General features: G+C 33.2%; 1 protein-coding gene across 1 annotated transcript in view; it reads right to left on the bottom strand.

The window, feature by feature from the left end:
- LOC111699445 (GATOR complex protein NPRL3) overlaps positions 1-23,759 on the bottom strand; it is a 25,684-nt gene continuing 1,925 nt past the window's right edge. Inside the window, exons 3-24 of the mRNA XM_023470123.1 lie at positions 22,866-22,905; positions 21,784-21,835; positions 21,024-21,126; positions 19,567-19,657; positions 18,238-18,279; positions 17,463-17,509; positions 16,482-16,601; positions 14,508-14,588; positions 13,722-13,813; positions 13,389-13,500; positions 12,423-12,495; positions 12,252-12,354; positions 10,872-10,902; positions 10,086-10,152; positions 6,446-6,500; positions 5,824-5,869; positions 4,134-4,347; positions 4,011-4,015; positions 3,833-3,919; positions 2,125-2,196; positions 1,611-1,685; positions 1-171 (exon numbers count right to left, since the gene is read on the bottom strand). Of these exons, the coding sequence (XP_023325891.1) occupies positions 69-171; positions 1,611-1,685; positions 2,125-2,196; positions 3,833-3,919; positions 4,011-4,015; positions 4,134-4,347; positions 5,824-5,869; positions 6,446-6,500; positions 10,086-10,152; positions 10,872-10,902; positions 12,252-12,354; positions 12,423-12,495; positions 13,389-13,500; positions 13,722-13,813; positions 14,508-14,588; positions 16,482-16,601; positions 17,463-17,509; positions 18,238-18,279; positions 19,567-19,657; positions 21,024-21,126; positions 21,784-21,835; positions 22,866-22,905 (1,711 nt within the window). The 3' untranslated portion in view covers positions 1-68. The remainder of the gene's footprint in view (positions 172-1,610; positions 1,686-2,124; positions 2,197-3,832; positions 3,920-4,010; positions 4,016-4,133; positions 4,348-5,823; positions 5,870-6,445; positions 6,501-10,085; positions 10,153-10,871; positions 10,903-12,251; positions 12,355-12,422; positions 12,496-13,388; positions 13,501-13,721; positions 13,814-14,507; positions 14,589-16,481; positions 16,602-17,462; positions 17,510-18,237; positions 18,280-19,566; positions 19,658-21,023; positions 21,127-21,783; positions 21,836-22,865; positions 22,906-23,759) is intronic.

Here is a 23,759-nt window from a genome sequence, read left to right on the forward strand (position 1 = left end):
TTTCATGTTTTTTGAAACTTTCTATATTTTACTATAACATCATGTAGACCCCCGTTTTACATCCGGTTTCAGCATCCGGTTCCGTTGCAGAATGTAGACACAACCGGATCCTCGTGTTCAGTTTTAATGAGAAGATCTCTAAATTTATCCACTAGATGGAGTAGGGAGGATCTACATAATTAAAATATAAATTTTACGTCAAATGCATAATTTTAAAATGTTTAGGGAATAACAGATTTCTAATCAAAAGGATTGTAAATGTCTAAAATGCGGCTAGGACAGGCTAGGGGGCAGAGTGCTGCGGCTAGGACAGGCTAGGGGGCCGAGCGCCGCGGCTGACAGGCTAGGGGGCCGGGCGCTGCGGCCACATGGTCAATTATNGGGGGTCCAAAAATCGTTCTCTGGGAAATTACCTAAAATGCTTGTACGGTTTCCGAGTATATAGCTTTTGGCTGATATTTCATTAATAATGTTGAAACTTAAAATGTTGTTTTTAATGATGAAAACTAATATGGCAGCTTGCATATTAATTATTCATGGCATTGATATGTTGGAACGTTTTGACAAAATTTGAGTAAATATAGTAAATACAATCTCATACACAAGCTATGCGCTTCATGTTTATTTAACCATTCAAAAGCATAAATTGAGTCAACAGTCGTCTTTCTATTCCACAGTTGTATTGGCCTCACTGTCGTCAAATATTATAAAGAAGAAAAACCATAAATAAGATTGATGTTGGTCACTCGAAGATTTATTCCGACTGAAATCGGACATTTCAAGGACAGAGACATGTCTGTGCGGTCTTGGGGGGTGGGGTGTCTGGAGGGGAGAGAATTAAATAAAAGAAAACAAAAAATTCCGTTACTAGAATGTCAGTCACCAGAAGTTCATTTATAACCAATTATTTTGTAAACTCTAAAATTAACATTTATTCAGAACCAACAAAAATATCTAATTTTTTAAAAAAGATCTTTTTAATGGACAAATAATCCACGAAACATTTTTGGTGTTTCACTTTTATATCAGCTCAATTTGATCTGTTAAAGTTTCATAAATTATAATTGTGAGAAGTGAAATCCTGTTAAAAATATTAAATTGAAACCTTAGTTCAAAGATGAGTATACAATTTAAAAGAAAATTTAAAAAGCACATTGAAAATTTGAACAAAGAAAGCCATATTTTGTTCGTAAATTTAAAACTTCAAATAACGAGATCTAGAAAAAATGGTAAAGGTAAAAATTTAATAATGTTTAAAACCTTAAAGCGAACATTAGATTATATATCTTTCTCACTACTGTAATAAAACATTTAAAAATCGGAGGGAAAGAGACATATACCAATCCGAGGAGTTATTCAGAACTTTTTTTTTTAAAGAAGTTAACCATATTGGTAAAAACGACACTTCCTTTAAACAATTTAGGATAAGCTTGTTGTTCGAAAGCTTTAAGACACTAACTTTTCATCATTAAACAATATTAACGCAATGTAAAGTTTCGACCCCTCCCTGCTCTATCTCTCACGGGATCCCCCTTCTCTCTCCCTTGGCCCCCCCTTAACTCTCTCCCTCTGGACCCCCCCTCCCCCCCTTGTAAGAAAATGAATTTAACCTTCTCATATTCTCGAGATACATTATTTCCTCTAAGTGATGAGTTCCACGGAAGTATTTACACAAATGAACAAATCTAAAAATAAAAATGTTTTTTCTTGTTCACTTCATTTAATTAAGATTAGTTGGATTACAATTATTTTTTGAGCTTAATTGAGGTAAAAATCAAATGTTATGTGTGTACAGTTAAATGGAATACGCATACTTATCATAAAAATATAAAAGTTCATAGTTAGATAATATTCATTCAATCAACGTAATTACTATCATCAATCATCATAATCAACATTAATTCCCTTAAATGTTCTGTAAGCTTAATTTCAAGTGATCATCAATGCAAAGATGACAATGACTTTTTTACAATGGTATCCTTATAAACAGTGCTTAGGATCCGGATCTCATTCTTTTCAACAACGACGATATCTTCGTCATTGTTTCTCAGGTGGGAATCTTGAACTATTGAATGACTTGAAATTACGTTTACAGTCCTTTTAACTAATAATAAAAATATTTACCTTACTAGATCTTCTATATTTTGTGCTGCGGGAATAGAGCACAAAGATTCACGTTCATCCGCTGTAAACTCTCTTTTATCATCCATTCATTCATCATTTTATAGATTTATCATCCATTCATTCATCATTTCAAAGTTTTATCATCCATTCATTCATCATTTATATTTTTTATCATCCATTCATTGATCATTTTATAGTTTTATCATCCCTTCATTCATCATTTTATAGTTTTATCATCCATTCATTCATCATTTTAAAGTTTCATCATCCATTTATTCATTATTTTATAGTTTTATCAACCATTCATTCATCATTTTATAGTTTTATCATCCATTCATTCATCATTTTAAAGTTTTATCATCCATTTATTCATTATTTTATAGTTTTATCATCCATTTATTCATTATTTTAAAGTTTTATCATCCTTTCATTCATCATTATATAGTTTTATCATCATCATTTTATAGTTTTACCATCCATTCATTTATCATTTTTTAGTTTGCACGTTTCATCACGTTTCGTCATTTGTTTGTCCTTATTTCGTTAGTTTGTTTATTTTAATTCTAATTATATTCCCTTGGAAAATATTTAAATTGAATCATTAATCATTTGTTCTTTTTAAGTTTTGTTCGCTAATTTCCCAACATGAATTGCGCGAAAACGTGTTGGTAAATATTACTTAAAAACTGGAAACCAGCACTTGAACTACTTTTAATATAACAAGCACTTAGAATACCTTTAATATAACAAGCATTTAGAGTACCTTTAATATAACAAGCACTTGAAGTACCTTAAATATAACAAGCACTTGAAGTACCTTTAATATAACCAACACTTGAAGTACCTTTAATATAACAAGCACTTAGAATACCTTTAATATAACAAGCACTTAGAGTACCTTTAATATAACAAGCACTTGAAGTACCTTTAATATAACAAGCACTTGAAGTACCTTTAATATAACCAGCACTTGAAGTACCTTTAATATAACAAGCACTTGAAGTACCTTTAATATAACAAGCACTTGAAGTACCTTTAATATAACAAGCACTTGAAGTACCTTTGATATAACAAGCACTTGAAGTACCTTTAATATAACAAGCACTTGAAGTACCTTTAATATAACAAGCACTTGAAGTACCTGTAATATAACAAGCACTTGAAGTACCTTTAATATAACAAGCACTTGAAGTACCTTCAATATAACAAGCACTTGAAGTACCTTTAATATAACAAGCACTTGAAGTACCTTTAATATAACAAGCACTTGAAGTACCTTCAATATAACAAGCACTTGAAGTACCTTCAATATAACCAGAAATTGTGTCCAGAGCATCATAAGTATAGGTGGACCCTATTGGGTTCAGTTCGACCAATCGAAGTACAGATAACACTTCAAATTGGCCTAATATATATAAGAGTTGATGAATAATGGACGTACGTATTGAATCGAATCGAATCAAATCAAATCGAATCAAATCGAATCAAATGGAATGGAATCGAATCAAATAGAATCAAATCAAATTAAATCAAATCAAATCAAATCAAACCAAACCAAACCAAACCAGGTCCAAATCAAATCAAATCAAATCAAATCAAATCAAATCAAATCAAATCAAACCAAACCAAACCAAACCAGGTCCAAATCAAATCAAATCAAATCAAATCAAATCAAATCAAAAAAGAAAATGATTTTATGAATGGTTTCCTTAGAGCTTCTTCCTTCTTCTTCTCCCTCTCATTTCCTTGGTCTATTCGGAGTTCTAGACCTACATCCTTTAGTTCTTCACTGGATCTAGACATATAGATATAGATAGATATAGATATATAAACATCCTGTCCTTGGTCTATTCGTAGTTTTAGACCTACATCCTTTAGTTCTTCACTGGATCTAGACATATAGATATAGATTTAGATAGATATAGATAGATATAGATATATAAACATCCTTTCCTTGGTCTATTCGTAGTTCTAGACCTACATCCTTTAGTTCTTCACTGGATCTAGACATATAGATATAGATATAGATAGACAGATATAGATATATAAACATCCTTTCCTTGATCTATTCGTAGTTCTAAACCTACATCCTTTAGTTCTTCACTGGATCTAGACATATAGATATAGATATATAGATATAGATGGATAGATATAGATATATAAACATCCTTTCCTTGGTCTATTCGTAGTTCTAGACCTACATCCTTTAGTTCTTCACTGGATCTGGACATATAGATATAGATATATAGATATAGATGGATAGATATAGATATATAAACATCCTTTCCTTGATCTATTCGTAGTTCTAGACCTACATCCTTTAGTTCATCACTAGATCTAGACGGATAGATATAGATATATATAGATAGATAGATATAGATATATAAACATCCTTTCCTTGGTCTATTCGTAGTTCTAGACCTACATCCTTTAGTTCTTCACTAGATCTAGACATATAGATTTAGATATATAGATATAGATGGATAGATATAGATATATAAACATCCTTTCCTTGGTCTATTTAAATCTATCTAGACATTTCTAGAGTTTAGACATATAGATAGATGGATCGATTTATAGATAAATAGATAGTTAAATTGATAGAAAGACAGACAGAAAGCCAAAAAGGTAGATATAAAGTTAGACTGCTAAATATAAATATATATATAGATGGACAGCTTAGCATATTATCAGATAAAGGTCTGTATTCATTTCTTTTAACTTAATTTATTTTTAATTAAATTTTACAATAGTTTTGAATATTTATATGATATCAGATGAAAATATTTTGATATTTCTATATTTCTTCTTCTCTTTCTTCTTGTTCATCTTTCATTCCTGCACTTCACGGACCACTGGTGTACATTTGAATATCCGAGCTGGGCCAACCTTTTCTGTACTACTTTGGACTGTACCGCCAATTTACAATTAATAAAGCGGTAGAGGAGTGTGATTTTTCTCTCCCTCTACTACTTATAATATTTTGAGTAAACACAACCGAGGGCAAACCTATAAATTTCCTTAGATGTTAATAAAGACCCAACATAAACAAAACCAGTCCGCCAGAAAATACCGGAGTCCAAAGAAAATTTACACACATTTTGTTAGGTTTTTTGTCGTTGTTGAGAATTTGGACTTTTTGAAGCTGGATTTTCGAACGCTTTTGGGAAATATGAAAATGTCGTCTTCAAAATATAATTTAGAAACCTTTAAATTGAGGAAATTAATATTCTTCAAAATTAAACTCGGCTAAATAAATAATTTTTGTATGAAATATCAATGACCCGAATCAAATCCTAAATTTATTTATGATATATCAGTTTCAAATAGAATTGAATTATTAACGGGTTGAGTGGAATAACGCAACATTATTATTTACATGGACTCAACGCTTTTGGGTATCAAGCGTTTTTCAACCGTTTTCAACAGATAGAAGTAAATTTAGCAGCAATCGAATCCAAATTAGATAACGATTCAGCCTAACCCCCCTTCCATTTTTCACGAAAACTTTCTTTAAATGCAAAGCCAATATTATTTCGTCAAATAAAAAAATCTTTTTACTTAAATTTCATGTAAACATTCATAAACAATAACATTTTAAATATGATAAGAGCATACCTTATCAAATACAGAACTTTTGGAGCAAAATTGTTACTTTAGATATACAAAAACGCATATAATGGATATTAAAAATTTAACCTGTTCTCTCCTATACTTCCAACCATTCTCTCACTAGAGTAACTTCCTAAATTAAATAAAAAGAAGTCAATTAAATTTTACAATTTAAAAGCACTGGAGAAAACAATGCTGGCGACTGTAACAGGTCTGATTCACAGCGGCACCTTTTAAACTTTTATCTGAGTAACAACGAGGAAGATATCGTCGTTTTCCTTTCTTAAAACGTTGTGAATTCTGATAGTTTTCTTCATTGTCTTTGCAGCATAAATCCTCGAGTCACAATAGAATCCCCAAGAGAAAATGATAAATGTTAAACTAAAAAAACTAGGATATATCAATGATCCATGATCAGACAGAGGTGTAAAAGGTCCCGCACTCTATAAATGGAGTGTCACTTAAAATTAAGCCAACAGTCCCTTAGAATTCTCTCTTCTCACAATACTGCCCAGCTTTCATAAATCTTCGTTTCAGATCCATAATCAAAAATATAATATATCTTCTGCATTTTCAACAATAATAATCATACCATTTAGAACTTTATCTTAACTGAAATAATATCTCATTATTTAGTAAATTTTTCAGCATTCAACTGAAGAATTGCCTAACAAACATTTAAAAAATATTTGTAATTATTGTTGTTTACCTGCATCGGAACCGGTTTGACTGGGATCAATAAAGGATCCTGAAGATGAATTTCCCTAAATAATGATAAAAATAAAATATGTGCTTTAACTGCTTTATAAAAAAACATCGTCAAAACTTTATCTTGAAAAAGACTTATTTAATGTAAATATTGTTGTTAAAGTAACAAGTATAGCGTTAAAATTTTCTTGTACATATTTAAAATAGGAAAAAAAATATTTAAAGGAATATTTCTATTTATTGACCGAAGTCCCACATAGTTTATTTACCTTGTCTTATGCAATTATTTGAAAGGACGACGTTTTTCACCTTAACCATTTAATTTCATTAATCATATTTATGTAAAAAATACTTTCTTAAGAACAAAGATTATCATAGTTACAAAGATTGGCTATCTATTTTGTTGAACATTTCAAAAAATGTACTCACTCAGAACTTTCTTGAGAAGTCGTTCAGCCCTCATATATCCTAAACTTTTGCAATCTAACCTCTTTTAGCCCTCATAATAACCTTGACTTTTGCCATCTAGTATCTGTTAGCCCTCATATAACCTTGACTTTTGCCATCTAAGGTCTTTTAGCCCTTATATAACCTTGACTTATGCTATCTATTGTCTTTTAGCCCTCATATATATATCCTTGACTTTGGTCATCTAACGTCTATTGGCCTACGTATATACTCGACTTTTTCCATCTAACATTTTTTAAGGAGGGAACTTAAGGAAATGGAATCTGTAAGAGATCCCAATGTGGACCCCCAGACCGCTGCCAGGTGAGGGAAGCATCATCCCACACCCGTTTAGGTATTCCCCTGCTGGTGGAATCAAGGAGATACTTCTGGAAAGTTGGCAAAAACCAATTAATGCCATTGGTTGGTTGGTATCTGACAACCGTTCAGGTAAAGCCTATAGGTTTAACGGAATTTATAGTGATCCTACTAGGTCCATCCTGTCATCCAGGATCAAGTTTAGTTTGTCAGCTTGTTTCAGCAGCACTTCTTTAAACGCATCGTCTCCCACTAAGACTCCTGTGAGGGTTTCGGTGCTACTACAGTCCTTGTATTCCTGTTGTTGACCTCTTATAGGCCACTGCCTGACAAGATATGACAACATGGTGTTCAGAAAGGTGAAGGTGGTTAACTAACCTTTTGTCAAGACAAAGAAGACAGAGTGGACACCACTTTGTAGTAGAGCCATGGTTGTTTGGGCAAAGGTTACCAAGCTCTGTATCTCCTTCTCTTATTCAGTTAAAAGTCCTCCTGCCTTGCTGTTGCATACATGCGGCTCAAGTTAAAAACCAGATTTTTGGGGTGGGCATGCAGTTAAGAGACACGAACTGATGTTTTTGTTCTGGAACCCCGGCCACCGCCACTTTGGTAAGCCTCTTCTTCAACCTTAACTTGGGACCATAAAACAGATCAACTCCCAATTCAGCTACCAGGTCCCCAACCATTCTTGCCCATGGGTCGTCATGTGCTCTGATAACCACGTCGAAAACACTGGTAAGGATCTGAATGTGTTTTTTTATGCATGATCTCCTACACATACAATGCTATTCATTCCTTTATTTTGTCTTTTATTGTTTAGAACCCTGCTTCCATGTATCCTGCTACTTTGGCTGCTGAGCTTGGTAATTGGAGTATAAAATGCGCTACTTGGTGTTGGATGCTGTCTAGTGTCTAGCCTTGTAATTACGCTAATTGATAAAACCATGGATCTCACAGCATACTAGTGCTCTGTCTAATCCGGCTAATATCTTAGCAATGCCTATCTTATGCTCTTCTCTAGCCTTGATTAGGTTCCTGCCTTTAACCTGTATATCTATTCCCAGGTACTTACTAACCAAGGTTGCTTCGAGGTCTGGTGTTCCCTGTTCTACTTTCCAAACCTGCTCTTTAGGTCAAGTATAGTATTATTGGATAGTATTATTGTCTTCTCAATCAACAGCTTCATATGCATATGGTTACAGAACCTTGATACCTCCTTTAACATTCTTTCCATTCCTCTCACCTTTGTTTGTGAGATAAGGACTAGATTGTCCACAAAGAACAGGCAGATATTACTTGTCTGATGTTTATCTCTTCCTTCATGGCATGTAACTTTTCTCCAAGTCCAGACATTACTCCAGGATTTATTCTTACTCCAGGATTCATCCTTACTCCAGGATTCATCCTTACTCCAGGATTCATCTTTACTCCTGGATTCATCTCTACTCCCGGATTCATCTTTACTCCAGGTTTCATGCTTACTCCTAGGTTTCATGCTTACTCCAGGATTCATCTTTACTCCTGTATTCATCTCTACTCCCGGATTCATCTTTACTCCAGGTTTCATGCTTACTCCTAGGTTTCATGCTTACACCAGAATTCATCCTTACTTCAGGATTTATGCTTACTCCAGGATTCATGTTTGCTCCAGGATTCATCCTTACTCCAAGATAAATCCTTACTCTAAGATTAATCCTTACTCCAAGATTAATCCTTACTCCAAGATTAATCCTTACTCCAAAATTAATCCTTACTCCATGATTCATGCTTACTCCGGAATTCATATTAACTCCAGGTTGAGAACACCTTACTCTGAGATTCATCCTTATTCCAGGATTCATCCTTATTCCAGGATTCATCCTTCCTCCAGGATTCATTCTTCCTCCAGGATTCATCCTTACTCCAGGATTCATACTTACTCCAGGATTCATCCCTACTTCAGGATTCATCCTTACTTCAGGATTCATCCTTACTCCAGGATTTATCCTTACTCCAGGATTGATCTGTACTCCAGGATTCATCCTTACTCCAGGATTCATCCTTACTCCAGGATTCATGCTCACTCCAGAATTCATGCTTACTCCAGGATTCATGCTTCCTCCAATTTGAATCTTTAGTCCAAGATTACTCCTTACTCCATTATTCATATTTACTCCAGAATTCATATTTACTCCAGGTTGAGAACTCCAGGAGCCATTTTGATCTGAAAGTGCCCAAGTACCACCCTTTACTCAGCCAAAAACTGAAATATTAATAACTCCAGAAGCCATTTTGATCTGATCTGAAGTGGCCAAGCACCACACTCTATTCTCACAAAAACTGAAATATTAATAACTCCAGAGGCCATTTTGTTCTGAAAGTGGCTAAGCACCACACCACACATAAAAAAGGACAACAAAACAAACAAACATAATGGAGAATATGCTTCTAGGTTCTTCATTTCCAGAAGGTCTTTGACAATTATGGGTTTGGTCAGCTCTTACTTGTCCGGCTCCAAGCTCATTATACTCATCTCCCAGAGGAGTTTCCCCAGCTAAAGGTTGCGCTTGCCAACACTGTCTTAGCTCTTGCTAGAGTTTCCTGAGATAATGATACACCAGATGGTCCACCGAAAAATAAAGTTTGTGCATTTGGTGAATTTATGAAATTCTCTTTTCTTAAATAATTACCTGGCATATATTGGATCAATGACTATGGATTGTACCGGAGTCTCAAGCTTAAAGTTGTGAGTATTAACTTCTGTGTAACGACCAGTGATAACAATTCATCTTTTAACCCTCATATATCCTTGACTTTTGCCAACATTTGTCTTAGTAAACCAGAAAATCCTTTTAAAATATTGTGTATAAACAATAAAGATAAGAGTAGAATTTTACCTGGTTTTTAAATAAATCTAAACTGGGATCAGGAAATATATCAACCCTAGTTTCCTCTCGTTCCTCCCTATCCAGATTCAAGGGTTTCAGAGATATTATTTTTAAACATTTTTAAATCAAAGCTTCTATACAGTGCTTAGGATCCATTTAATTTTGATGTGAATCTGGATCCGCACTGGTAAAAAATTGGTACCGGATTTAGGTCATGAACATATCTTTAAGATTTTCTGATTTTTTAACAAAGCAGCATTGTCAAATTGTTTTTCTTATTTTTCCTATTTTTTTTCGCTGAGTAAAAAAGTTTTTTTAAAAAGTTTTTGGTTGATATTTTGCCCCTTGGATCCGGATCCAGGAAGTCAAAATCTTTGGATCCAACGGATCCGGATCCTGAGCACTGGTTTGTAAAAAATATAAATTTCAGACTCCTGAAGACTGTGAATGTAACTTGGCATAAACCTAGAATTAAGAGTTGCCCGATTCATAACAATACCTTTTACACCTTGTCTGATTCATAACAATACCTTTTACACCTTGTCTGATTCATAACAATACCTTTTACACCTTGTCTGATTCATAACAATACCTTTAACATCTTGTCTGACCAATAATGTGAAAGATATCGTCATTTTTCTATTCTAGAACCTCTTGATTCTGTTCAATTACTTATTTGTTTCTGCTGCATTAATCTGTTTTTTGTTTTCTAAATTATCACTGGGAAAAACATGTCAATCGGACAAGCTACTCAAATATAAAAAAAATGCATAACAACTGTGTTTGAAACCCTGCCTAAAGTTCCAGGCCATATCTGGAGTCAGAGCTGACATAAACAGAAAAAAGTTAGAAAAATTAAAGTACAATGTAAATATATCTTCATTATTTCAACACCCTGTATTTAATTTATCTTTTTGTTAATGCCTCTGATCCCACCCTGCCACAGATTATCTGACAATCCTACCCTTCAATCAACTCCTTACTTATCCCAAAACATATGTGAATTTGATGTGCGTATTTAACTATTTCATTAGCGCTCACTAACTTAGGGCCAACCCCTTAAAATAACCTACCCTGGGTAGGCGGGTTCAAACTGCATAGTAAATTATGATTGCTCACTTGTAATATTTAATACTTTGTGGTAAAATAAACATATGAAATATGAAATGTTACAAGTTAACATAAAAAACTAGATAAATAAAGGAATTGGTGACGAAATTTATTACAGTGAATCCCAGATATATGCATACATAGACCGTTTTAAGTTTTTTGATAATTCTAAAGAAACTTCTTTTTATTTTTAATTCAAGGTAAATTAATAGCCCTGAAATATGAATGCAATTGATATATTAATATTAAACTCATTTTTCCGCGGCATTTAATCTTCAATATGTAATACGACATTATAAAAAACTCTTGCTATGTATTCATATATCTGGGATTCACTGTATGTGACGTAGGATGAAACTTCAATAAAATGTAAGATTGGCACTAATTTAGATTCAATCGATGTTTCTTTATCGAGTTTTATGAATACTCAGAAGCCAGGATAATTGCAAGGAAACTTGGTTTATCAAATGCTTATAAGAAAAACATCGGAAGGAATCCATATTGATTAAGATTTAGAAAATTATGGCTAATTCTATAACTCTATTTAATCCCTTTAAATTTTAACATTCTTGCAAGTTCTGGATGTGACCCAGAAAACATGGGAATTAAGTGACGACATTGAAATTACCCGTATACTATCAAAAACGCGTTTGATAATGCACAGGGTCGTCCACAAAGAATTAGACTTCAGAGACGGCTGTACAGAATTATGATAAATGATTCCCTGTAAGTGTAAACTTGTTTATTTCTTTGCCCAATCATTAAAAAGGCCATAACAAGAGTCTTATTTCGGTAGATTACTCAGTTTAACCTTATAAAAGCCATAATGAGTTTTAGGTTGTATTTAGTCTCATTCTATGTGGGCAACCCTTTAGTCTACCGTCGTTATAGCTTTAAAATGAGGGAAATATTCTAGATTTTTGAAGGCAAACAACAGGCAGACCGCATTTTTAAAATCCCGCGATAAGAGATCTATTGGTATTGGTAGTATGATCTACAAATAAAAGCAGAATGGATCCAAGAAGATTTAAAAGTCATTACTTCATGTTTCTTGGGACACACTACCTAAAGTAACGTAGGTATGGAGCTGTACAATGAGTCCATGTTTGAGTAACCAGACAATAGTTTCTGTAATCTTGTTTTGATGCAGAGACATGGGAGGAGGGACCTAAAGAATAATTATTAATATAGACCACTAGCGACACTTGACAGACATTTTTGGAACTAACAACTTGCCTGCAGTCTACAGGGCAACGAGAAGGATGACAGGCGTTCCATCAGAGACTCTTCACCAAACTTCTCAAAAAACCTGAAACAAATTTGGTTGAACCTATTTAAAGAGGCTGAAGATGTAAGTTCAAGTGACCCTCCATTTTTAGTGTGGCACTCGCTATGGTACCCATATAACTTTGAAAATAGATTATCAAGTACAATTGGTAGCAACAGAGAAATGGATTAATTATACACGACGTCACAAGTGTCAAATATAACAAGAAAAACGAAATTTTCTCACATTAGTTGACATGTTTTCCAAGATTAAATAAAAAAGTGTAAAAAACAGAAAATAAAGAACACATGAAATTGCACTTATTTTTCTGTAAGATAAGCACTTTTTTTCTAATATTATCACTATTATTAATAATTTTGTCGGAAACAAAAACTAAGTTGACACTTGTGACGTAAGAATACAGTTGTACGGAAAGTGTACAAATTAATTCTACTTTGCCACCTATTGTACTAAAATTTATTTGTAACTTTATATAATTCAGAATGAATTAGATATCCATGTTTTAAACTCTCTATTAAACTGAGTTTATAGTTGCTACAAAAACATAAATAAAATCGCCAATTTAAATAATTTTCAAGCACAAAACCTGCAATATCTTACAAATTATTCTTCAGTTAAAGGTTTTAGAGGTGCACAGTTGTTATTGGGCATGCGCCCCTCTTCACATAAAGAGTCATATGAAATTACAAAGACTGTTCCTTTAACAGTTTAAAAGTAATCCCTCCAAGAGTAATCTCTAAGAATAAATCAATTATAAAACAAAAAAGAAGCCCCCCCCCCCCCACCCTATAGAATTATTTGGAAACTGGAATCTTATTTTATCAACAAATAAAAAAACATTTACATAAATTTACAATTTTTTAATATTTATTCCAAGAAATGCACAAAAATAAAAAAGTATTGTTTGTACTTACTTAATCTGAAGAAGTTTGGGAACTGGTATTGGTAAAGTACTGGAGAGTACATAAATATTACTCTCACAGATAGGGTAGATCACTGTAGCCTTACCCCAGTACAACAGGTGACCTACAGTGCAATAGATAAACTACGGTTTACAGTACAACAGTACATTAGTTGAATAATGACCATAAATGATCACTTAATAATTGCATTATTAAATTTCAATAAATAAATTAATTAATAAATAAATATAAAAAACTTTGATCAATAATCATTCAAAATAAAAATGAATTGATTTTCTAAAAAATAAAAATTATACAATATTTACCCAAATATTTCTTGTTTACCTGTGAGCTGAAAAACCTGCATGAGGGAGAGATCTGTATCTATTGACAAAGTACGAAAAGATTTCATAGGAGAGGACTGACGGATCAAACGCCTAACAAATTTTAATCAATAATAATAATATTAATAATAGATGAAAAATGACAACTATGATAATTATTAGTAACAATCAATCGTACAAAGAGAATTTCTGAAATTTACATTTTAAGTGCTTTAAAATGACCAAATATTGAAGATTAAACAAGACATCATCCGGATCCGGATCCAGATCCAGTTCATCTCTTATAACAAAACAAAGTTTTCAAATTTGTTCCCTTATTTTTTTTTCGCTTATTTTTATGCTAAAACTTGATGAACCATTCAGAAATAAGGAAATTTTGATAACTTCTCTTTTTTCAATGGTTCATTTTTGGGTTTTGAAAGTAAAAAGTTCTTGGTTGATATTTTGCCTCTTGGATCCGGATCCGTGGATCCGCAAATTTTTGCGGATCCGGATCCAAGAAGGAAGCCAAAATCTTGAGGATCCTAAGCACTGGTAATATGACTTTTGCCCGCAATGTTTACTCTGTGTGACCCCCCTATCCCCTCCCCATACGGAAAAATGTCAGTTCCTGAACTGAACACAGCAATTGTGCAGTTTACACTGTACAGTGTAAACAGGCCCATTTCACTAAATAAATTGATTTTCAAGGTACTACAGTAGCATTATTTGCTTTCAAATGCGCATAAGATTGCTAGGATGTCGTCCACAGTTTTATGGGTACCACTGTATACAAATTTTGAGGTACCTGAGGGCAGGGCTGGCGTCTGTAGACAAACTGTCCAGGAGTTCATTCTCATTCACCAGGAACAACAGGGTATGGTAGGGTCTATACAGTATACATGTACAGTGTACACAGCAGGATATGGTAGGGTCTATACAAAATACATGTTCAGTGTACATGGCAGGGTATGGTAGGGTCTATACCGTATACATGTACAGTGTACACAGCAGGGTATGGTAGGGTCTATACATGTCCAGTGTTCACAGCAGGGTATGGTAGGGTCTATACATGTTCAGTGTACACAGCAGGGTATGGTAGGGTCTATACATGTACAGTGTACACAGCAGGTTATGGTAGGGTATATACTAGTATACATGTACAGTGTACAGTGTACACTGAGTACAATATTCTATTTTATCTATATATTACATTTGACTAATATATTTGTAATTTGCACGCCAAAATTACAATTCGCTTGCAAAATTTTTTTTGGCAAACTCTTCCTTGGAGTTACACTTACTCTTAACATGAAACCCTGTAAAAAAAGTTCAGGGTGCTTTATTACAAAGTTTCACTTTCTCTTATTTATTCTTTTGGAAGGTTGAACATTGATAATAACTCAATTTTGCGGACTATTTTTAGAGAATATATTTTTACATGCTATAATACTGGAAAAAATAGAATAAAGTTATCCAAGAATATGGCAGAATGTTCTTTTTAAGACTATAAAACCAGTCCCACGAAAATGCTTACAAATTCTTTCAAATTTTTTAAATGTTGGAAATTATCCAGTTGAAATAGAAATTTTGTCTCGTTATTTAAAAAAAATCAAAATGTATAGAAGTGTAACAACCTAGCCCGTATCTCCTCACTTAATCTTTATGGCTAAACTGCCTCTAACTCTAATTATCAGTCAACCCTGACTGCTGTATGGCTAAACTGCCTCTAACTCTAATAATCGGTCTACCCAGACCGATTCCGTCTCTACTGAACAAGAGTCTGTATTCAACTGATTTATTTATAAACATGATTATACAGAAGGTTTGCAGACTGATTAGTAACAAAAAGTAGATAATTATCAGAAAGATGGGTGCAAATAATAATTTCCCTTGAATCGGTTAAAAAAAAATTATAAAATAAATACAATAATTATAAAATTGCGAAATTATTGCTAAATGCTGGATTCCATGAACAGATATTTCTTAAAGTAAATGGTTTAAGAGCGCAGTATTTTCTCAGCTCAACTATCCCTCCCTGTTAGTTAAAAATAATGTTTTTCAAATTTTAAAGATAAATATTATCTGAAAACCTATTGAGAGAAGATTAGCTTTCTCAGAATACTATGCAGAGTTTCACAATATTTTTAAACCTCTCTTAAACTATTTTGGAAAAGCAGCAAAAGATAGATACCAGATCAATACATAGTTTTATAAGCTTGCCTGGGGGAAAGGAATTTTCTAATTTTATCTATACATTCCACAGAGCCTGAAACTCTTGTATAGCGATATCCGTTGTGGGCACTTTTGATTTTCTGCTTAATCCTCTCTTTAGGAAATCCCTGCTGGGTTCCGACCAACTTCTCTCATTGATTAAGTGCAAACTTTCCCGGATTCTTATTGGATGAACCAGTTTCTGCAAACGACACTCTAATTGGTTGAATTTTAGACACTTTTCTGGATATCGCATAAAGATTAAACTAATCTGCAGAGAAGAGCAAAAACAGAAAATTATTGAACTTGATATCACAACCCTAGAACTTGCAGATTTGCTTAGAGCTTTTTATCAAGGCTAGGCTGCGCCCATATTTTATTTCAATTTTTAATTGTTGTTCAATCTTTTAGCATTTTTATAATTTTGAGCATCCACAAATCTTTCCTGGGTACCACACATACCACACATAAATTTGGGCCAGATCGGTGCAGCCGTTTTGACGTTTATTGGAAACAAACAAACAGACATGCAAAGTATAAATATTATATATAAATGGGTATTATTTACCTGAGCTGTTCTAGGCATTGAAAGATGGTTTCTGGTTCTACGCAGCTGCTCGGGAAGTTTAGTTTATAAAGTTTGTGAGGGAGACAGAAGGATAATTCGATCCATTTATTTATGTAAATTCTAATAAATATAAATATTTTTAAAAATTTAGGTTAAAACAACCATCAGTATAAAAAAAATTACAATTCACTCTTCTGAGAAAGCAAATCAAATTGAGAGATGAAGCACACTAACAATGCAACCCTCCCCCCACACCAATTGATAAAGACAGTGAATTGATCTGAAGAAAAGATATGTATATTGCCCACAAATTTTAGCCAATTTCAAGTCCTCCCAATGCTCAACAAATTAGTTCTTTCTAAAAGTGTTTGAAATAATAGGTTTGAGAGCTGGTATGGAAATTGTAGGAAAAGGAAAAAATATTAAAAGCTGGCATCAATTGTAAACTCTTGGTGAAAAATAAACGTCTAGCATAGAAAGTGTAATGTTTCAATGCACCAAATAATGAAATAATGTTTGTTAAAAGCAAAGTTGTGTATGCACGTAATGGAAGATAATATAGTTCATCAAGAATGCTCAAGAAACTGTTAATAACACATGAGTGAATATTTTACATACTTGGAAGTTTTAATGGAAATACGTATATAATTATATGTATAATATATAAACAGTAAAAACATGTAAAAATGCTATTCAATTCAATCAAGAGATATGTTTATAAAATATCAATATCTCTTGGTCTGTTTGTGTCAGTCCGATCATAACTCATTAACCCCTTGACCGATTTGCCTCATATTTTGACAAGGGAACTCTGTAGAACACGAAAATGTTCTTAGCTTGAATTTAAAAAGTCAGAAGCACGTTTACAGGGATATATACAGTGATGTATTAGTGGTTTTAAACTGAAAAAGCAAAGACGACAATAATTCCGTAGTTTATGGATTATCACTTCATTTTGAACTTTAAACATTTTATATTTTCCTGATCTCGCCAGTAGAGCAGAGATGATGGTAGATAGTTTGAATATCCTTCGTTCAGAAACATTTATAAATAAAATAAAATAAAATAAAATAAAAAAAATTAAAAAAAAAATAATAAAAAAAAAAATTCTCATGCCTAGTTGACAATGCCCGATTTACAACGGCACCCTGAAAAATGTTGTCCAATATAGTTAAACTTAAAATTAAAAGATTTTGTTCATTTAATCTGTTTCTTTTCTTATGAAGTTTCTCTGCAAACGTGACTCAGCATGTTTCTTGTTTATTACAAGTAATGAAGAAACTCACAGAAATAAACACTTGCTGAGTAAGAAAAATGACGGTATTTTCTTCATTTTTAATCAGATTAAAGTTTTAATTTCAAGGGTACCGTTACCGTTACGGTTACAGCCCCTTTAATATCGGTCGAAAGGAAATGATTATTAGTCTCAAACTCTAATTTTGAATTCACTAAAACTTTGCAATTTGGTGTTAAAAACTCTAAACATTTAATCGAACAGAAATCAATTAATAGTTTGATATATAGGGTTCAAATGAATAAGAATTAGAAAATAAGGTATGTTGTAAGTATATGTTTGTAAGATATATTTACTTCTAGAATACAGGCTTTATCCATATCCATTGGCCATTGGGCAATGAAAGTTTATTAAATAACATAAAACTGTCGAATATAAAAAAATCTTTCTAACAAAAAAAAATTATTATATATTACTAAATATATTTTTGTGAAGTTATTCTTTGCTTTCATAACTGTTTCCCTTGGCTAGACTGGATCTATCTACTGCTAAACTGTTCAAGGGAAAACGTTATCATCAAAAAAGTTTTAGTCATTGTTGTCGGGCTGGATGTCAACAACAGCTCAAGATTTCAGAAATTCAATGAAATCTGAACTTCCAGTTGCGGTTCAAATTTGAACCCCCGATTTAGTGTGAAAGAATCAGAAAGAATTTGAATCGGTGATTCAACTTTTAAATGGCTTTTGTCAGTTTAGCGACCCTCAAATTCATTAAAATGGGTTCCTGTAGTCGGAACTTTTGTGTTTATAAATCTCGGGATCAAGCATTGATCTTAATCTTATATATACAGACATACAGATTAAAATAGATTTATCTTCGATATCCCGTAGTGATCATTCCCTGTAGGGGAAAACTAAAATGAAGAGATCAAGCATGGTTGTCCAGATTGGATATCGAGATCGAGCATTCAAGATTAATGAGACTCCAGACAAAAGTTCCAATCTCTGGACCTACATCCTCGACGTTTGACGTGTTGACGTGTGACGTGTGACGTGTGATGTGTGATGTGTGATGTGTGATGTGTGATGTGTGATGTGTGATGTGTGATGTGTGATGTGTGATGTGTGATGTGTGATGTGTGATGTGTGATGTGTGATGTGTGATGTGTGATGTGTGATGTGTGATGTGTGATGTGTGATGTGTGATGTGTGATGTGTGATGTGTGATGTGTGATGTGTGATGTGTGATGTGTGATGTGTGATGTGTGATGTGTGATGTGTGATGTGTGATGTGTGATGTGTGATGTGTGATGTGTGATGTGTGATGTGTGATGTGTGATGTGTGATGTGTGATGTGTGATGTGTGATGTGTGATGTGTGATGTGTGATGTGTGATGTGTGATGTGTGATGTGTGATGTGTGATGTGTGATGTGTGATGTGTGATGTGTGATGTGTGATGTGTGATGTGTGATGTGTGATGTGTGATGTGTGATGTGTGATGTGTGATGTGTGATGTGTGATGTGTGATGTGTGATGTGTGATGTGTGATGTGTGATGTGTGATGTGTGATGTGTGATGTGTGATGTGTGATGTGTGATGTGTGATGTGTGATGTGTGATGTGTGATGTGTGATGTGTGATGTGTGATGTGTGATGTGTGATGTGTGATGTGTGATGTGTGATGTGTGATGTGTGATGTGTGATGTGTGATGTGTGATGTGTGATGTGTGATGTGTGATGTGTGATGTGTGATGTGTGATGTGTGATGTGTGATGTGTGATGTGTGATGTGTGATGTGTGATNCCCCCCCCCTTCCGACAAGAGATTATGAAGAAGTCAGCACTGATCCTACCTCATCCATAGCAGCAATTAAACATTTAGTTTGTGAGCTCAGATATCCAGATCTTAACTCTTCATGCATCAAGGTCAAACCAAGCCGTTGACTAGAAAAATTAATCCAATTTTCTTACACAGAGAAACTCATAAAACTGTGGAATAGAAAATGGAAAATGGAAAAGATAAATAAGATTGATTTGAGGAGGGTTTCCGCAGTTTTATAGGTTCTTTGGAAAATATCTTTACATATACAGGATGTCCCAAAAAACTTGGGAATTCAGTGACGAATTCGATATAGTCTTTTTAAATAATTCTTTGATTTAGTGTAGTGATACCTACTGAGAAAGCTTTAATCTGTAAGAGTTTCTTCTGCTATGTTCACATTTTGTTTGTTTATGTTTTGACTGAATACGGGTGTACTTAGTAAAACAAGAAAATTGCAGTATACAAACAGAGTAAACTTGTCCGTCTTCACAGTTCATCTTGCAGAGACATTATAGACACAACTTGACATCAATTTACTGTTTTCATGAAATAAAATCTTGCTGACATAATAAGGCTTTTGAAATTAGGTATTACAATGGTAATACATTGCAAAGACGATATCGAATTCGTCACTGAATTTCCATGTTTTTTGGGACACCCTGTATATAAAGTATTAATCACTTTTTGTTTGTTTATATTTAACTCATAACCCCCATGACCGATTTGATTTAGATTTTGATTGTGGAACTCGGAAGAACCACGGAAATGTTTTAGCTTGGTTTTAAATACAAGGTTGAGTTGGTTTTGTAAAGTAAGTTAAGTTTCCAGACAAAGCTGGATTTCCAATCTAGTTTATATATAGATTTATACTTTGTCTGTCTTATGTGATAGTTAAACTTTTTCCTATTTCCCAAAAATGTCTAGAAAATCTATAATGGAACCTAACGTTGTAGAAAAAAAAACAATTTTTATTTATTTTATATTTTGCCGATGGTTATTAAATCCCGTTAGATAACAATAATAATACTATAGATAACTTCCTTACTTAAAGAGACTGTCATTGTAATTTCAAATGACCCTTCATTAATAAAGGGGCATCCCTGATTTACAAAGATACCCTTGAAAGATAAAGTCATTTTTATGTGTTTAATTGTGTTAATTTATCCTTTGTTTCTAAAGCAATAAATGCGCATGTCACTTTTTCAGAGAAAACATAAATGTAAATAATTATTTCTTTTTAACAGAAACATGAATTTGTAATTCATACTTGATCAGAGAAAGCTTTTAAGAGTACCGTTGTAAATCGAATATATTTCTCTATCAACGTCACTTGAAATTACGTTCACATAAATCACAGTCCCTATAATTGAAATAAAATGTTTGTAAAGTAAGCTATCTTTTATGTGCAAATGTAAGAGGAATCGAAACGGTTTCATTCATTAATTTAAGCATTTAGTAATTTTCAATCTTTACTTTATATCCCTATACCTTAGTTCGTGATAGCATTGAACAATAGAATAGTTGGCAACAGCTTTTAGTGCAAAGACGATATGGAACATGTTAACTGTCGTCTTCCACTGGCCATCCTCGCCTTGAAAATATAATTTAACTACAGGGTGTCCCAATAAACATGGGAATTAAATGACGACTTCTATTATGTCTTTGTTCCATGCGGGATTATTAGGGATTAGTATCACAATCAAAAAACTACTAGTGCCGGGATTTCCAAAATGTGGTCTACCATTTTGTTACCATTAAAATTGACGGAGCTACTAGGAAATTTGTCCATATTCCAGATATTAAAAATCAACAAAACTGATCAAATGTTTAATATCTCCGTTAATTATCGAAAACAAAAAGAGGGTAGACCCCATTTTGGAAAGCTCAATTATCAATTATCGGAAATCAAAGACGATATTCAAATCGTCTCTCGATTCCCATGTTTATTCCCCTGGCCTTATTGTTTTTGTCTTCCATTTTCAACACTCCCTTTAACTTACATTGGAGCAAGGTAAGGTAAGGCCATAAGAGAATTTTCAAACCTAGCTTAGTCGGAGTTATATTGGTATACATATGCCTGGGCTACTCCCCCCCTCTTATGTCGAAACTGTAAATTATTGTTTCGACATAAGCCTAATTGAATTGAATGTAAAGCAGAACGCTAAACCAGTTTTTAGCCACCGAAACCAAGTTTAAAATGTTTTCCAGAATAAATTTGTGTACAGTAATAAATTCTCTTATGGCCCACCCTTGCAGTGGAGACTTATTAAGGGAAACTCAGCTACATTTTTAGAGGAGATCTTAAGATTTACTACAACAGTCTATATTCCATTAGCTCCCCCTTTCCCGCTGAAGATCGTTTTGAGGTCCGTTTTGAAACATTTAATGATTTCAGACTTTAAAAAGGGTCCACAGGTTGTAGATCCTATTCTAAAATTGCACGATAGACAAGTTTGCTTTTATAATCTACATTATGTTAAATTTTTTATTTGAGGTAGAATTTAAAGAATTTGAGCCGCAGCTCAAATATGGGTGGTTCTACATAAAATTGTATTAAATGTTTCAAGATTTTAGCCGGCGCTCGATTGAAACTGGTTTTTGGCGGATTTGAGCCGCGGCTCAAATTCATTAAATTCGGACTGTAATAAATTCAGGGGATTATGTTTAGTTTACTATCTTTCTTATCTATGTTTTGCTTATCTATTATCTATTTTTCTATTTGACCCTGACCGGCCAGTCCGGTCAATCTATATTTACCTTTATCAATAAATTAGTATAGTACGAATCTTTGTTCAAGACAGACGTATAGAGCCAGGGTTGGCTAGAGATAAAGTCGGGAAGACTTGTTATTAGAGTTAGAGTCAAGTATTAGGGGATTGATCGGGACCTAGAAACTTGTAACAACTGTCTGAAAATAACTATCTTTGAAATAAAATGTTGTAGGCCATAAAATATAAATATTCAAACTATGAACTCTGTTATATCAAAGAATCTAATTTTGAATTATCAAAGGTTTTCACCATTATGTTCAAAGATACAGAGACTAGAAAATTTGAGTTTATGTCAAAAAATAAATTTCTTTATCCACAGAACTTCAAGTGTAGTCAGAGTAGGAACTCATGAACTCACGATCTGTTGTTAATCTGTAGATTAATTTAATCTTTATTTTGTATCCCTTTCCTAATCGTACCAAAATCAGGGGTTGTAGGGAGCTTTGATCACAGCTCAGGAATAACAAGAAGGAAGATATGGAAAGTTATTTATAGATTCTCAAACTAAAAGTGCCCACAGTGAATATCGAGATCGAGCGATCGGGATTATGAATCCAACCAGGTAATTATCTTTGATATTTGTTGGTTCAGCATTAACCCTAAACATTTAACATTAGTCAACATATTTTCTAAACTAGTTCAAAACTGTAAATAAATAAATAAATAAAAGATCAACCATCATTCCGCGAAAATTTAAAATACTGAAGTTTTATGTTTATTGTAAACAACTCATTCGTATACATGTGGCGTATAGATGGACAAACGGTTGAACTAATTGGACTGAATATTTTGTGGACATTCAGGGGTGACCGAGGGGTGTTATAGGCTAAAAAAATAGATTATTTTTTTATTTCTTAAAAAAAAATTTTACCACGGCCCTTAAAATCAGCTAGTTTTTATATTTATTGTCTAATATTTTATTTTTCTTTGCTTGTATCTGTGATAATTTAGGACAAACACGTGATGATGACAAAAGGTTTTGGCGAAATATATTGAGAAAAAAATGATGTACTTCTAGAGAAAGAGTTGGGTTGGTATTTGTTTAAAAACGATCTAAAGTAAGGACTGATGAGTGATGATGGTGTAAAACAGAAATATATTCCCTTCTGTGAAATTGTGTACAGATGGAGAATACTTTTAACCAATTCGGATTTTTTGAAAAATACTTTTAAAATTAGGATTTGGTCAGATTTCCATGTAAAATGATGGTTTACAAGGGTCATAGCGGGGCCTTTAATGACTATATTTAGAACTAGCATTAATATGCATTTGCTTTGACTTTCATTTTGGATTGTTTGTTTGGGTAAAAAAAAAATTAAAAAAATCTTTTGTCAGACCTCACATGGGTAAAAATTGTTTTCCAGAGTGGGGAGGAGGGCCGTTGGGATGGGATAAGAATAAAACTATCATAGAAAAAAAATTCATCTGAATTTTGAATATTCCCAATAAAATG

This window comes from Eurytemora carolleeae, unplaced genomic scaffold, assembly GCF_000591075.1.
Source record: "Eurytemora carolleeae unplaced genomic scaffold, Eaff_2.0 scaffold350, whole genome shotgun sequence".
NCBI lineage: Eukaryota > Metazoa > Arthropoda > Copepoda > Calanoida > Temoridae > Eurytemora > Eurytemora carolleeae.